The following is a 17,416-nucleotide window of genomic DNA, read 5'->3' as shown; positions in this document are numbered from 1 at the left end:
GACCTCATGAATACATAATTAGCCCCATTGAAGTCAACATACTATTGGCCTGGTTCCTAACATTTAGAACCAGGCCAATATTTTACTGACTTCAATGGGGCCCCATGGACCGATTCCCACCAAATTTTCATCATGCTCTACCAAAATATGGAATAAAAAACGCTGAAATGCTAAAAAAAAAAGTTTTTTTGTGATGTCACCACTTCCGTACTCTATAAAACACCAATTCTACTCACTCCTATTGGGGTACTGGTTGTGTCGGAATAAAGGAAACCCATCTTAAAGCCAGTGACAACAAAAATCATTATGCCTAAAATTTAGTGAGATAAGAGTTAGCAACAGTGACTCTGAAGCTTGGCTGCTTGATGAACTCATTTGTCTGCTAATAATAATTGTAATAAAGGTATTGGTTAAAAGTACATTAAATGATAACTTGATGATTTTCCTAGGACCATGCATTGCTGAATGCCATTATGATGATATTGTGCAAAATTGCAGTAGAAATGAGAAATAAAACAAATTTGATTTTTTTTCTATTTCATCACTTCTGCATGTTTTATGTTTCATGATCTGTTTTTGTTTTTTTAATTTACGATTATTAGTCTTCAAACATGATGAAAAAGTTCTCAAGCATTCAAGCACCAAAAAAAAAGCAATAATGAATCAATTATTAAAAGTGATATTGACAAAAACAAATACAAAATACCATCGTTCATACTCACTTGATTTGCCAACTCATTGTGCAGTGAAAATGAATCACCTGTTATTTCTAGAACAATGGTGTTAAATGGTACACGGTCATAGAAATCGATTAATTCAGGGATCTATGGAACGCTAATAAGTCATAATTTCAAGTAATATCACTTTTATCATGGAACGATTTTCTCACAAACTGATGAAAATGATATACACTGTAGCACTGTTACTATTTTGAATCACATAAATACAGTCAGGACTGCCAGAGGCATTTTACTTGTTTTAATTTGATCTTGTTTTTTTTTTTTTAATTCATTCATACACTGTATGTATTATTGATCTTGTTAGTTCGAATGCTTGCCTTTACATTTTTTCCCCTCGAAATTCATCATTCATCTTTTTAGGATCTCATCATGTGGAAAGATGTCTTCAGCAGTAAAGATCTGATAGCTCTAGGATCAAGAGAAAAAGCTCAGTATCTCAATGACGAACGACTTCATCTGATGGAGGTTAGTCTTGGTTTAGGTTCCTCTTCTTTAACCCGAACTAGGATAGACTATTTTTGGTTGATTATTTATCCAGTAAGAGGGTCGCCATAGGGTATGGGGGCATCATGGTCTAGTGGTTAAGACTCTTGTCTTTCAATGAGAGACGTGGGTTCAGATCTCGGGCTTGGCGTGTTTTCCTTCAGGAAGAAATTTATCCACATCATGCGGCACTCGAAGCAGGTGGGGTGAATGGGTTCCCGGCAGAATTAATTCCTTGAATGCACCAAGCGCCTAAGTGGCTGGAGCTACAGCTGGGGTAATATAGAGTGTGCCTTTGAACAGGCAACTAGATAATTGGCACCTCATAAATGCTATGTATTATTATGCACAAATCTCCACTCCCTGGGGAGTATTCCAATTGTACATTTTTTTGCTGTGTACAACATCCTACCAAACACCTGGATGGAGAGTAGCTGGTGCCTTGGTAGGATATCTGCTTTGATTCCCAGTCAGTTTTCTAGTGGCGTTAATTTGTCCTCATTACCAGGTGAATGTTTCATAAAGCTGTTTGTAAGTTAAGAGCAACTGGTGATCATATCTTGTGATAAATGGTATACACCAAAATGTTCATTTGCGATAGTTTAATAGTGCGTAAGAAAGGTTCACCAGTCATTCTTAAAGTCGCTCTTACAAATAGCTTTATGAAACACCCCCTGGGTCCCTCAAAGATTATGGTCTTCTGGTCGTTTAACCCTATCTTAACTGGGCTATTTCGGACCAGTATATACTGGGGGGGGGGTCAATTTGACCCCCCCCCCCTCTCAGATCTCGGCCGCTGATTCCGCAATCGCTGCGAAAATTTGCAAGCGCGTAGAGCCGGATTTAAACTACAAGAGTGTATAGTAAAATTTAAAAAAATATATATATATATTTTTTATTGATTAATTATGCAAATAAGCACATGAAATTTGCCATAAATTTGGTTTTTTGTGTATGTATTTGCCTTTAACTCAATTTATATAGCTAGTAGAATGCTAATTTTTGGTGGGAGTATCAATTATTACATTTCTAACAAATATCGACCAAAAAATAGCAAAAATATAATTAATTTCTTATGGATTTTATTGTTTTTAAATTCTTATGTATTTCTTTGTTTTTTTTCAAACCTTTGTTTTTAATTGTTTTTCCCGATGAACTTTGTCGAGGACCCTTTTGCGATCATAAATAGCATAAAACAAATCCATTTATACCAACAAAACTAAAAATAATCATACATTTATGATTTTTGGTTGAAAAACACAATTTGCATTGACTATTTACACGGAATCACGTTTGAGCAATTACTGGTCTGACATGCACTTACAAAACGTTGCGTAATTTTGGAACCGCGTACCCGGGCGTCGCAAATTTGGTCTCAAAAGACTTGAAAGTAAAAAGTCAGTGAGTGGCGCAGTCAGAAAAATTTGTGCGACGGCGAAGTGACAAAATTTGTTGAGGGGGGGTCAAATTGACCCCCCAGTTTAATAAGGGTTAATACAAGCATTCACGCTTTCCTAGCTATTAGATGAAATTACTATTAATACAAAAAATATTCAGCCCATACTATTCATTGTCAAGTTTCCAGTCGAGATTTGACATTGCCAATTAAAAAGTGTTCCTTGTTGGCATTAGTGTATTGATTCTATAGGGACAGTGATTTCTAGTTCACTCGTAAATCAAAATGGAAAATCTATTTTGATTATTTACTTTTCATACGAAAATTCATTGATTACCTTTGCAAAAGGGAACTCATGTCTTTGCAGCATAAATGTTTTGTGACATAACATAATTTCAGTTTTAGATCAAGTTTTGTATATTTTCAGAAATGGGAAAAGGCAATTTTTTAAACACAGAATCACTGTCCCTATTTAGGTCAAGACACTTTATGCCTGTGGCATTACTGAACCAGTAATAGTTTCTAAGTCACTTGTATTCATGTGCATCCCTGCATTCTTATACCTTTGAGGTTATTATCATCCAAATTCATTTTCAGTGATATCTTTGTTTTCACTTCCTATTGTTTGATCCAACCACTCAAGTTTTCATATCCTTCATTGGAAGCCTTGTATTGGATTTCATATGTTTTGTTTTTTTCTTATTTTGTGATTTGATTTGATTTGAATACCTTCGTTATCATTGCAGCAATTGCAAGCCAAGAATCGTCAGTTAAGACAGGTGATGGAACAGATGAGGGCTCTGATGTGGGACATCAACACCATGCTTGCGATGAGACACTCAACACCATGCTTGCAATGAAACACTCAACACCATTTTTTTTTAATGAGACACTCAACACCATTCTTGAAATGAGACACTCAACATCATGCTTGCGATGAGACACTCAACATCATGCTTGCAATGAGACACTCAACACCATTCTTGAAATGAGACACTCAACACCATTCTTGAAATGAGACACTCAACTCATTGCCTGCGATGAGATACTCAACACCATACTGTACTTGTGATGAAACACTCAACACCAGATTGGAAATGAGATACTCAATACCAGATTGGAAATTAGATTGCTCTGAGAGAGAATTGTGAATACAAAAACTATTCAGAAGAATGTCCACACAGAAGGAGCAGTGATCTTGTATGATATGAGACACTCAGAAGAGCAGTAAAAGGTATTAAAAAAGGTGTTGTGACGTTAAAACTTTCTGGTAGCAAATCACCATAATTCACACATCAAAAAGACTCTGTGATCGATTTTTGCCTTTAAAATTGTCAATGTCCACAGAAGAGGAGTATTGATCATGTATGCTATGTTCAACATCAAATTGTAAATAGAGAGACTTTGATGCCATTGGCCACCGAGATTTGCTACGTCCAAAGAGAAAGAGCAGTGACCTTGAATGATATATGAGACATTTGCCATCAGATTGTAAATAGTGATACTGGTGGAGTCTGTCAATGAACAAAGAGAAAGAGCGGTGACTATGAATGCTATGGAACATTCAGCATCAGATTGTAAATGAAAATAAAAGACAATAGTGAAGTAGACAGTGGCTTCCAAGAATCGAAGACTTAATTAGGAATTGACCATGCCTAAGATTGTTATGGTACATTCATTTATCTTTCAATTGTGAAGCATCTGAGAAAGAGAGAGAAGTGTCTGCCAAGTTTGCCAATGTGTATGGGTAAGGGATTAAAGATATAGAAGTCAATTCTAGAAATAGGAATTAATGTTAATGACCTTTTTTGTTAACAGAGTACTTGATTACTTTAACTTTTGCATTTTCTCATATGGAAAGCAAGCAACACCATAATTGAGGATGCATACATATGTCCAAGCACAATGCTTGTGTGAGATGACCTGAGTTTACAGTTGAGGCCAAAAGTTTACATACACCCATGGAATTCAGTGAAATTTGTTTGCTTTCCAAACATTGTAAAATTTACTATATCTTCAGACTTTTGAATACTACCATGACAAATTTGGTATCAAATAAAAGAGCGTATTAAGCTCTTTCACATGATTGGGATGCCGTTGGGATCAAAGTATATTTCAGGTGGAATTTTATTTGAAGAAAAAAAGTAATATTCGTGCAAAATGTATTGTTTGTTATTATATTTTCAAACATTGTTTCATAGAAATTCTGTATATGAATGTCAAATCTATGATTTATATTACATTTTCTATCATAATACGTCACCATAGAACAAAATAGTGTAATCTGAAATGTTTGTGTTGAGAAGTAACTAGCACAGATATGAAATGTTTTCGTCAAGTTTTTATTTTTAATTGTCTAAAATATGAAGATTTTTTTTGGGAAAATGACACCTAAATATTTTTCAGCTCCTAGTGACAAAGCAATGTGATGAAGGGGCATGACATACTCATTTGTTTGATATCAAATTTGTCATGATAGCAAAAATATTTTATAAGATACAGTAAATTTTTATGATGTTTGGCAAGTGTCAGCTTTTCTTTGAATTTCCTGGGTGTATGTAAGCTTCTGGCCTCAACTATACATGTATATTTCATCCTTCATTAATAAGACCCATCAGCCTATATCTTTTGTTTTCCAATGAAACTTCGATATACCTACTTCATTGATAATGAATAATAACATTTCTAGCCTCCCATATACATAGTTATGATTTACATGTATATAAAGTAATTGCAATTCAATGTCAGGCATGGATGAAAATAGATTTTGTAGAATTTTTTAATAAATACTAAAACAAAATTGTTTTCTTGAACAGTAGAAACTTTTCATGAAGTCCATTTTTTTAAACTGACCATCAGTGTTAATTTTTTAATACATTGTAACCAATATTTTGATTTAAGGGAGGGGATGGGGCAGGTTTAAGGAAGTGATTTTTTTTTCTCTCTCGAAAAAATAGGAGCATTATATAATTGAATGATTATGCAACTCCTTACACTCTTTTCATGCCTTCGCCACCCATTGGTGGTTGTCGGAGGCATTGTGCTTTTGGGAGTGAGAGAGGTGGGGGGGGGGGTGAAGGAAGAATGACACTGAGAGTATGGGATGGATATAAATATTGACAGGAAAGAGGGAAAGACAAAAAATTTCATATTGTTTGTCTAATTCTGTTCAAACTTTCATTGATCTTTTTCTTTGATTTTTTTTCTGTTTTCATATAAGCTATAATCCAATCCATTCCCATTTTATCAGTGTATTTGCAGTACTGTAATATGATATTCAAAACCTTGTCATAATGTACTCTCAGTATAAATAATGACCATGATCATGACGCAGGTATAAACCTTAAACTTTTCAGACAGGCATTGTTTATCCATGTATATACAATTAAGATAATGTAAATGCGATACGTGATTTCATAAATACCACACCGTATACCATACCAACAAATATGTAAAGATAAAATGCAAAACTGTTAAAAAGGGGGAAAAGAGAAGGGCAGAAGCAGAAAAAAAATGAAGATAAGAAGAGAGAAAACTGAACAAGAGGAAGTATGAGAACAGACAGAGAAAGGGAGGGGGTATGAAGATAGAAGAGGGAGAGAAAAAGAAAGGGAATCTATCATGCCTATATGCACTGGCAGATCCAGGGGGCACAGCCGGCCTGTGCCCCCCCCCCCTTGAGAGGCACGATCTGTAATGTAAAAATGCAGTTAAAACAGAAGTGTGCCCCCCCCCCCCTTTATAAAGTGAATACTTTTTTTTTTTTGCTTGTCATTTTTTTTTTATGAACTATAAATACCCCTATTTTTTTGTAAAATTCCTTTTTTATTGCTTGTCAATTTTTTTTGTGGACGAAATACCCCTATTTTTGGGGTTAAAACCCTTTTTTTTTTATGCTTGTCAAAATTCTCCTCGGCAAAATGTGTCCCCCATTTCCAAAAAAACCTGGATCCGCCCCTGCCTATATGGCAATTTAATCATGCAGATTTAAAGTAACTGTTCTTGTACATGCGTTTGAAAACGTCAATGGATTTATCTTTGAAATAATATATGGTACCTAGCCTTACCACCAGCATAGGTAATTAAATTCTTAAATCATTCAAGAGCAAGATAGGCTTTGGTTAGACTTTGGTAAGTATTAGCAAAGCCATCTAGTGTTGAAAGAACGTCTCCTCTCTATCCCTCTGGGAGCGATGGGATGTCATTTCAATAAACCCACTCAACTCTAGCTCATTGCATTATACTCGACATTGTTCGTTTTGCTACAGTGTTACCTCCATACAGAGCAAAAATAATCATATGACAGTTTGAAGAGTATATTTATATATTTTATTTAAAACATAAAAAGCTAAAATCTTTTTTATCTTTCTTACAATAAATATCTTATAATAATTAAAGATCGAACATCTGAAGATGACTTCATCGATTTTAATATCTACAAACATGTTTATGTATATGAAACTCTTAATTTATGTTTTATTGTTGAATTATGTTATTAATATGCACATTCAAACTAAGACCGTTATGGCCCCAGGCAAGCTAATAAACAAAATTGTGTGGTGCATTATAATTTATTTAAAACCACATCATACTTATTTAACTTAAACAGCAAAAGAATATCTATAAAATTAAATCATTAAGAAATATAGAGGCAGCATGCACCAGCTAATAGAAGATCTTTGTGAAAAAATAAAAGCAATGGACTCGGATGGATTTACATTTAATGCCGAGGCCTGGCTATACCTCATGCGTGATAGCACGCACACGCACACATACTTATTGCAAGTTTAATACTTATTTCAGATCTATCGGGGCCGTCATTCTCCTCAAGCGGCAATTAAATCATTGACATTCACTATTGAGATGATTTGGATGATTTACAGATGATCACTTGGAAGTGTGCATGAAAGTCTTGTTGTTTTGATGACTACATGCATTTACGAGTACATCGACGGGGTCGGTGTTGACGTAGTCGTTGACTTTGATCACGACGATGATGTCGAAAATGTGGAATTATTCCCATGCCACCTGTAATGAAGTATATAGATGGAATAGTGAAGAACATGACCAAAACTTTAAGGCGATTATAAGCAAACCTACTGATATAAAATCCTCAAAAAAAGTTTGGAAATCTGAATTTGGCCATTTATTTCTCCAAACTCCCAATTTTACACAATGCATATTTAATATCATTCAAAAGATCATTTAATTTTCTTTAAAATGATACCCTACATGATATGATTCTGGTTTACATGCAGGTGCAGTGCCTTGAAATGTGGGGCAAGGTCAAAATTCAAAAGTTGCAAAATGAGACAATATTGAAAATCACTTATTTTTTCCGTGGTGATGAGTGATTTTCTCAGCGGTTTCATTTGTTTTCATGCACCTTAATATCGACATTAACATGGAAATCAAACACACCTCTGCACAAGCAAACACACCTCTGCACAAGCAAACACATAACAAACAAACAAACATGCATGGGTATTTCAAACCACGACTCAAACCATGTTATCTCACAGATCTCCATGTCAATATCTATTCATTGATATCAATCACACATTAACATTCACTAAAACCGAGGAGGGATTATCGATCAAAGTCAGATTTCCAAACTTTTTTTGAGGGGTTTAAAATAGAACATATTGATTCGATCATAGCATTGCATTATAGAACAGTTAATATGATGAGATGGTTTACTTTGGGACGGAACTGAAATTAATCAAGCCAATTAAGGGTCCGTTGCATAAAAGTCACCATTATGGTAACTTTGCCAGGCAATGGTAACTTGCTTGGAATCCTTGATTGTGATTGGCTGCTTATCAGCGTAACCATGGTAGTTATCATTGGATAGCAAAGTTACCATAATAGTAACTGTTATGCAACGGGGTCCAGGGACGATTTCATTGGGGGCGGGCACAAACCGAATATCTAACAAGACGCATATTAATATTATACATTTCATCATTGCATGGCGTTCTCACGAAATCGTAAGTTGGGTGTCCTTTTTATCGGCACACCCTGATCATGAAAATAATAAAGATATTGGGATGAACAAATGTATAATGAAATCACCTTATCATGGGGTCGAGCTGTTGCACGGAAAACTGTCATCCGTCTGGTCCTTCTCGACCTCTTCTTTAAAGTATGAAGAAATTATCGATACGAGTGTTAGTATGCTATTAGCATGGGCAGAAATCACAGGGGGTTCGTTTCCCCTACCAAAAATAGAGGGGGTCACAAATGTCCCTCTACTATTTTTTTACGGTGGAGAAACATACATCATTCACAATCGAAATAATACATGTATTTTGGACTAAATGACCTTACATTTTGGGTGATAACTTTTTATTTTTGTTAAAGTTTCCAGCTCCTGGTCCCCCCCCCCCCCCCCCCTTCTACCTTTGGGGACAGAAGTCCGCCCATGGCTATTAGAAATAAATTCAAATCCAGTAAAACCCTACATTTAACTTAGTTTTTAAATAAATGATCAAAAATCTCCGCCGTCAATCAATTTTTCCATAACGGGGGGGGGGGGGGTAGCGTCTTATCATGCTCATTGTTACGATTATGAAAATCATGAAATTCACCGTAATAACCATCCTCATTCTTGGTCTTCCTTACTAGTCACCTCAACTCTCAAAAGCGAGAGAGAGAGGAGAGAAAGAAGGGAATTATAGACAATTAATTTAATACATACCACTATAATATTGTTGTCGAGACGTTTAACAGTATTTTCCTTTAATGTTTTTGCCGATCTTGGTCTAACATGGAACTCGAGATCGTTTTGATTGAACTCTTCCTTCAACCCGAAAAATTCTTCCAGTTCACCGGGAAAGAAAATGTGAAGTACGTGACAGCCTATGGCCAGGATCACCGCTACCAGACCTACAAAGAGAGAACAAGACTTTTTAATTTTTAACTTTTTAATTAGAGTGGGTGTTTTATTTCTATAATAATAATAATATAGGCCGATTAGGCCTATCTAGTTTCCTATGCAATGGGTGATTTCAAGTTCAGTGTTGACCTATTGGTGTTGGTGTTAGGTCAATTTTTACACGAGTAGGCCTATAACACCAAACATAAAAATGAAGATGGTCCTGAAAATTCACTCACTAGTTTTGGAGATGTCAATAATGTAATCTGGATCAGTTTTAGTAGGGGAAGCAACACCAATGCCAACACCGGACTTGAAATCACCCATTTTTATTGTTGTATATATAGTAGTTTGCTCTTCTCTTTTAATTTCTATGTAAATTGCATTTTTATCGTGATGCAGGGCCCCTTATTTGTAAAACAGTTTTGCAACTAAATTGAATAAATGAATAAGCTCCATATTGAGATATCTCACCTGCCACCAAGCACAGATAAAACGACCAACCGTAGCTGAAATACAAGATATGATGAGCTGAGAATGGGATAAAGAGTTGTGATCCATATCGGATAGATGCATACATGATGTTAGCACCAAGCATGCACCCACCTGTCAGGAGAAGCATCGAGAATCCTTCTGATAGGGTACCCATCGTCAGGAGAATATTGGTAAGCAGCCACAATGGAAATGATAGCCTGTATGTAATGATGAATATAAATGAAAAGGATACTGATATTAGTAAGTGTTCTTTTCATCACTCGTCGAGACGAAATTAGAGCATTGTCATTACTAAATGTAGGGCTCTAGAAAAATAGATTTGGTCTTTTCCCGTCTCTTGTTAATGAGGGAAAATAACTAGTTTATCTATCTTGGATGTGAATTTTCTTGCTGCATCAATAACTTGAAGAAAAAAAGGCATCTTAAGTTGTCTAACCTACCCCCACCCCCATCTCCCCGTCTGGAATGGCGTTTAAACTTACCAGATTAAGAGGGCTGCATAGAATCCCGCCAATCGATAAGAGCGTCCCCATCTGATATCTTCACCATCTAAGACGAAATATTCGGCAATCCAGAGAATGGGATACGGTAACCCTCGATACTGGGCCTCACGAAAATCACGATTTATTCGTCCAGCTAAATGTAAAATAAATAAGCGTTTTGTAAGATTTCTTTCTCAAGAATGCAACAGGGTGAATAAGTAAGTAAGTTAATCAGTTATTATTAATGATTAATTTAACCAGACAGTATAAGTAGATGATTAAGTTAGTACATAGCAGGGGCCGCGGAACGGTTTTGAAAGTGGGGGGGGGGGGGGCTGACCATGCAAAAATCATAATCAGATTGTCATTTTTACGTTTTTGTACACGTTTTTTTTTTTGGGGGGGGGGGGGAGTGCGGAGGCTGAAGCCCCCGCAGCCGCCTCCCCCCCCCCCCACCCCGCGGCCCCTGCATAATTAAGTGAGCATGTGCGGAAGTATTAAAGTAAGTCAGTCAGGAAGTCGAGAAGATATCATTATTAATATTATTATTATTACTATTATTATTACATGTAAGGAGGCGTCGGGAAGGAAGGAATGAAATGACAGGGTCGTGGTGAGTATAGGGGAGGCGCGATAGCTCAGTCGGTAGAGCGGGGGTTTCGGATTCCGGTGACCCGGGTTCGATTCCCAAGTGGTGCGCTAGTGCCCTTTGGTAAGGCATTTATCCTCATTACCAGGTCCCTCGGAGAGGACCTTAAGCCGTTGGTCCACTGGTTGCTTGCTCACAGGCATTCGTGCTTTCTTAGCAGTCAGGTAAAACAACCTCGGTATAACCTAAATAAGACAAATAAGAAATCACTATACGCACTTATACTTAAGTATTCATTAATTAATTCATATTATGTAACATCAAGTAAATAAATGATTTCGTAAAGTAGATAGGTATAACCAGGTAAAAAAAAGTAATTTAGGTTGGTAAGTAAATAACGAAGTAAAACATCTTAAAGTAGCAATCAAGTAGCATTTAAGAGTATGAATTTAGCTATTCTTTTCTGAGAAATGGATAAGTTCAATTTCTGATATTATTTCAGAATTTATTTGATCAACTGTTTTTATTATTGAGCTTATTATACCATATCTTCCAAATCCGGTTCTCCCTTGCGATCCACCGAGATGAAACCGTTCGTTGTAGTTAACTCTTTCTCCTGCGGCCGCCGAATCACCATCTTGGAATTCAGGTACTCCTAGACAACAGACATAATCAATAGTTTAAATAAAAATGCAATGCCGTGGTTCTCATTACATAACATTAAGTCGTGTAATACCGCACACTGCGAATCAATAAAAAAAATACGAGGTGCGTTTTCACTAGCTTCGCAGTCCTACGCACTCATTATTGTCACTTTGTTATTACTGGAGGGACCCTTCGTAACCTTGCAAATTTACATTTCATCGTTCACGTAATTCTTTTTGGTTTGCGTGCTAATAATGTAACAAAAAAGCTAATATTTTGTTTTCACTTCATCTTCCTTTATCTCCACCTTATTATACCATGATTACCTTATCATAATTAATCAATATTTTAGTGTTGTGCTGCATAATTTGTCATTTATTTATTCCTTTATTTACTTATTTATTCATTAATATAAAATACGTTTAATATTCGAACCTGAATATACACAAGCATATACTATTGAAAATATAGAATCTTTAATTAAATGAATAGAGCATTGAAAGTTAACAATGTTTAATAATGGATCTGAAACGGTTTAGATAAATAATCATTTCATGTAGTAGATGAGTAAGTGGAAATGAATGTGAGAGGGTATTAATAAATCAATATAAAAAATAATAGATTAAATGTTTAAATAGCTAAAAGCTGGTATTTGAGTCATTTCTTTTTTCTTCTTTAAATGTTGTTCTGAATCTAAGAATAGGTTACTTTCGTTTCTACGGTAAAAATTGGAAAACATCCCTGTATATAATGCCAGTTAAAAGTATTAAAATTGTTTATTTGCCGAATATAAAGAGATACGATAAAGCAATAGATATGCACTATAGCGTACTAACTTACAATAGTCTTGCACAGTAGTTTTCAGTCTAACATTTAGCCGGGACATAGGTACATAAGATTATGGTTGGAAAGTTGTCGTGTGATTCATCTATTAGTTTCATTCAGTTCCGACGATGTTTGTAATAATTTCATTTCGTTACCCCTCCCTTTCTCTGCCTAAGTACTTTAATCATTGTCGTCAATCATGATTAAATATATAATCATCGTCATCATCATCAGTATAACCCAGTTAACCACAACCACACCATAAAACATCATCATCACCACTGGTGGACCATGACCCGGAGGAGACAAAGCATTGGAGGGGCACAGCATTGTTCACAAAGAATACAGTGCCCCTCCAATCATTTGTCTCCTTCGGGTCACGGTCCGCCACTGATCATCACCATCAATCGTCATAATTGACAAAAATAATAATTATCATCATCATCACCACCACAACAATTCTCTTCCTCATCATTAACACCGTCATCATTCAGCAATAACATCATCGTCACCATCAACAATACAGTTGTCATAATTTCTTTCAACATTTTCAATTAGACGTGTACCTTTAAGAGTGATATTGACCGCTCGCAATCCAATATTAACCCCGATATCTGCTTGCATATCCCCCGACCTGCCAGCTCGATAAGCCGTTGTGACATTACTGATAAATGAAATTTCCCAAGATTGGCCGAAATTCGATACTAAAATAAAATAGAAAAACATATTTTGTTTTTTAAATAACACAAGGAATAAAAATTTTCACACTACAAACATAGCAGATTAGTAAGCAAATTGGAAATCGCAGTCTAGAACGACGACGAAAATGTCAATTTCAAGGATAGCCCACAAACATATATATATAGGAAAGTGAGAAAGCAATGAGGCCATGCCTTCAGTCACAAAGATATTGTGGGCGTGTGTTTCTTTGGTATTTTTTTTAAGGTTAAAAGGAGGATTCGGTGCACAAGAACAATTAGCATGCATTTTTCTGAGCATTTTTCAGTATTAGAGTAAATTTTCACAATTTCGGAGGGCACTGGGCTCTATAGTTCGATGCATTTAGTACGTGCAGTATACGTGAAGTTTCCTTCTTTTTTAAATCGGCCTCATTTGTCAGTGAAGTGTCAGCGTTACAAGTTACAACGTAGATATACAAATAAATATGTTTGACTTATATAGACGATAATAATCACAGGACCAAGCAGACGGAATCGATAGTTTCTATTCATCTTATTCTTACATATCATGTCAGGGATAAATGGAGGTGTTAGGCTATACAGAAAGAGGTGATTTAAAAGGATCAAAGATGAATGAATTAATGAGAGAATAAATAAATAAATAAATAAATTAATTAATTAATGAAAATGAATCCGCCAATTTGTTCAACGGAGAAAATAAATTTGACAGATCTTACATAAATGAGCTCTAAAAGAGTCAAGGAATATTTAATTTACTTTTGGATGTTTGTGTCGATCGAATTTAAAATGTTTACCAGCTCAAAATACATGAGTCCAATGAATTTGCTGTTGCGTACAGAGGGGGCGGGGGAGTGGGCCTGAGGGGGCGCTTGCCTCCCCCCAAAAAAAAATCACCACCAAGCACCAAGAAAAAAAAAATAAAGAAAAGAAACAAGGATGAAACATAATAATTTTTCTGAATATTATTATTATGTCAAAATCTATAAAAAAATTGCATTTTTGAAATAAACATTATATATATATATATATCACCTATTAATATATATATATATATATATGTAAATGTGTGAAGTTATACATGCACAACAGCTTTGGCAACTCTTTTATTTAAATATTGTAAAGAAATGGATGAAGAGAACAATGGTAGGCGTAGCTTAAAATCAAGGTTCCCCAGAGCTATCTACCCTTTTGGAAAAATTGGTGATGCCGAAAAAATGTATCTGCCGGGAATCGAACCCGGGCCCCCAGCTTTGAACGCCGGTGCCTTAACCACTAGACCACAGAGACGGGTTAGTGGCCAGGGCGACCCCGATCCGATTGACCGTCAGATAGACAGATATATATGTATATATATATTATCTTAGATATCTCAGCGATGAAATATAAGAACACTTGAACAGGATAATAATTATACTCACGCGTTACAGACGCACCAATAAAGAGGCTTATTGTGACCCGGCAGAAGAAAAAAAATCGCTGTATGGTATGACAAATTTATTTTATAAACATGTTATTATAAACCATTGTATATGAAGCTGTATACACGTGCTAACAAAAAAATGTTCTTTCCCCTCCCCCTCCTCCCTCCCGCTTGGTAATTCTCAAAGCCTATTTTCATTGCTAATTTGCACAAATGTACGTAGTCACTTTTCGCTCTCTCGTTAACATATATTTTATTGTTTTTGTACAACACTCGGTCATCATCACATATTCCTCTTCACATCCCCCGGACATTCAAATTAGTAGGTGATAGGTCATTTTCTTTGTTTGCCCCAAAATATTGGAATAGATTATCCCCATTATCTTAGACAATGTCCTTCTATTGATGTGTTTAAGAAGATGCTTAATTCTCATTTGTTTTTATATATTGCAAGTAGTGTTTCATTTTGTGCAGTTTGTTTTAAGTTTTACCGATTGTATTTGTCATTTGTACAGCGCTTTGTAACTTATGAAAAAGCGCTTTATAAGAAGTAATTCTTACTATTATGTATGATTGTCCCATGAAATGTTTGAGAAATTTGACTCGATCAATATCGAGAGCAAAATGTGGGAGCATTGCCTTTACTTGAGCCTACCTGCCAGCCTTTTATCCCTGGGATGAGAATAAAGAAAGAGAAGGCGATGATGACGAAAGCAAATACGAATCCAACAACGAGAACGTCTTCGGTGACAGGTGTTTGATTCGGGTTGTAATAGGTCGGCAAGCCATCCTGTCGAAAGGTATCGAAACTCATCGCTCCAAGTAGATCAAGAAGTCTGAATATTAAAAAAAAAGACAATAATATATTTTTTTTACAAGAATTGGGTTCGCTGGACGGCATGGGTTTCCCCTTTTCACTGATAACATTGAACTTCTATATATCAGTACAACACGACGTCCACACAATATTTATATTGCATTTCTGCAATTAATTAAGTAACTCTGCGTGTGGCAAAATTCATGTAAATGAACATAAATAGAATAAATCTGTAAACACCGACTTAATCAGGTTTTCGCAAAGTGTATAGTGCAGATTCTGAGGTAGTGAGAGTAGATTACCTGATGAACTGCAGCTGCTTCTACCAAGCTGAAAAAAAATCTTATTTGACACAGAGAGTTTGGAGTCTAGTTTTTACACTAGACATGGGATAATTTGTTAAAGTGTCGAATTTGAGCCTGTGTTTCTAGACTATATGCTTTAGCAGGGATACCACCTGTATTTAAAAAAAAAAAACTAACCTTTCATAAATCAGTTGACATCCTTACACCCATGACAACAGCCCTCAACCATCAATGGGCATAATGGCACCATGGGTCTTCTGCCATTTTGTTGCTTTTGTTAACCACGTTTTATATTTTTTCCGATATTCATTGTCAATTATAAAGCACAAGAATGTATTATTATCATCATCATCTTCTTCATTATTATTATTATTGTTGTTATATATTATTATTATTATTATTATTATAAATGGTAGTAATAGTAGTAGTAGTAGCAGAAGCAGTAGCAGCTGCATCAGTAGTAGTAGTAGTAGTAGTAGTAGTAGTAGTAGTAGTAGTAGTAGTAGTAGTAGTAGTAGTAGTAGTAGTTTTATTTTTCGGGAAGAGTTCCTTTTGCGTCAACCATGCACCCAAAGTGAAAAAATATATATATAAGGGTTAGGGTTGCCATCACAAAAGGAAATCTTTCCTATTATTCAATTATAATCAATTTAAATAGTAATTAAAGCCATAAGAAACCATCATATCTGTAAAGCACCATCTCATGTCCTCGACTACTCAAATCTAGCCAGGATCATTACCCATAATTCAACATTCTGAGAAGTATAATCTTATAATATAGGCACATTTTGAATGATAACGCACTTATTCGTTACTCAGTACGTTCATACCTCATAAATTATGTTACCAAGTAGCAAAACAATCACTGTTCCTCTCAATAAACATTTTACTTTCTCTCAGTATAGAAACAAATAAAATCAGACCAATTCATCATCTGTATTATAGAATAATAGTTATCTCGACCCACAACTCTCCTTTCTACTCAACCTTGAACTTGTTCTCCGTCATTGTTTCTTGTTTTTCCTCTAGCTCCCCTTTTCTTTTTCTATTCTTTTTTCTCACTACTTGAAAAATCATACAGAACAGAGGCCCCTCTCTACCCCCTCCCCATCCGCTTGGCATCGCCCCGTTTGCGTACCCGTAATTCTCAGCAAAAGTACTTAATCTTACCTTCAGCACACTTAGGACATAATAAACATATTCACGCCATAATATTACAGCTCTTTTCATATGAAGATTTGAAAATTCCTCTTATAAGTCACTTCTCAAGTTCTGATCGGTTAATTATTATTGAGATAGAGGTTATTTATAAAACTGTTTTCTCCTTCTTTTAGGTGTTGATCGATGGTCACGAAGATGTCTTACGCAAAGCACGTAGGGCTTTAGCCTTTTGTGTCTTACTGCGAGAGAGAGAGATTGCTCTGATCTGCATAACAATAAGCATTTTCGATGTTTTGCTGATAAGGCAGTCTTTTGAAAGTGAAGTCTTTCGAAATGTAACAAAGACAGCATGGTGTTAAGCTTATCAATGAAAGTGTAAATTCTCAAAGTCGTTTCGGCTTCGGATATTTTCTCGCACTTGTTCAAATACTGACGTTTCTTTCACCCGTTCGAATCTCACTTAGAATGACTTGTTTATGT

At 35.6% G+C, this 17,416-nt stretch overlaps 2 protein-coding genes across 7 annotated transcripts in view; one reads left to right on the top strand and one right to left on the bottom strand.

The window, feature by feature from the left end:
- Positions 1-6,054, top strand: part of LOC129262285 (mediator of RNA polymerase II transcription subunit 30-like) — a 9,400-nt gene extending 3,346 nt beyond the window's left edge. The window contains exons 4-6 of one of the 3 annotated variants that reach the window (XR_010293693.1): positions 1,101-1,205; positions 3,366-4,781; positions 4,845-5,432. Coding sequence is in view for 2 of the 3 variants with exons in the window: in XM_054900377.2 (XP_054756352.2) it covers positions 1,101-1,205; positions 3,366-3,479 (219 nt within the window). In the remaining variant the exon portion in view is untranslated. Of the gene's footprint in view, positions 1-1,100; positions 1,206-3,365 lie in introns of all 3 variants that reach the window. The other 2 variants (XM_054900377.2, XM_064100015.1) reach the window with 2 other exon arrangements.
- Positions 5,963-17,416, bottom strand: LOC129262286 (dual oxidase maturation factor 1-like). 4 transcript variants are annotated; one of them, XM_064100012.1, is made up of 10 exons: positions 16,946-17,416; positions 15,309-15,489; positions 14,652-14,709; positions 13,099-13,236; positions 11,607-11,717; positions 10,474-10,627; positions 9,971-10,188; positions 9,320-9,507; positions 8,695-8,757; positions 5,963-7,647 (listed from the first exon to the last, which is right to left on the bottom strand). In XM_064100012.1, exons 2-10 carry the CDS (start codon positions 15,465-15,467, stop codon positions 7,633-7,635), a joined length of 1,104 nt encoding a protein of 367 aa, XP_063956082.1. In that variant the 5' UTR covers positions 15,468-15,489; positions 16,946-17,416; the 3' UTR covers positions 5,963-7,632. The 4 variants fall into 4 exon arrangements, with proteins under 4 accessions (XP_063956082.1, XP_054756353.2, XP_063956083.1 ...); XM_054900378.2 differs by having other exon boundaries at positions 6,926-7,647; positions 8,695-8,754; positions 16,946-17,256; XM_064100013.1 differs by lacking the exon at positions 13,099-13,236 and having other exon boundaries at positions 6,926-7,647; positions 16,946-17,179.

Source organism: Lytechinus pictus, chromosome 5 (genome assembly GCF_037042905.1).
Source record: "Lytechinus pictus isolate F3 Inbred chromosome 5, Lp3.0, whole genome shotgun sequence".
Classification (NCBI taxonomy): Eukaryota; Metazoa; Echinodermata; class Echinoidea; order Temnopleuroida; family Toxopneustidae; genus Lytechinus; species Lytechinus pictus.
Note: the sequence above shows the minus strand (reverse complement) of the source record. Positions and strands in the feature narration are given on the sequence as shown.

Excerpts from the sequence above, each read along its gene's own strand:
- LOC129262286 (XM_064100012.1), bottom strand. The coding sequence starts at position 15,467 with ATGAGTTTCGATACCTTTCGACAGGATGGCTTGCCGACCTATTACAAC. Across the intron at positions 11,718-13,098 it reads GGTCAATATCACTCTTAAAG|GAGTACCTGAATTCCAAGAT; the intron begins GTACACGTCTAA and ends TCTGTTGTCTAG. Across the intron at positions 9,508-9,970 it reads TTATCTGTGCTTGGTGGCAG|GTCTGGTAGCGGTGATCCTG; the intron begins GTGAGATATCTC and ends CTCTCTTTGTAG.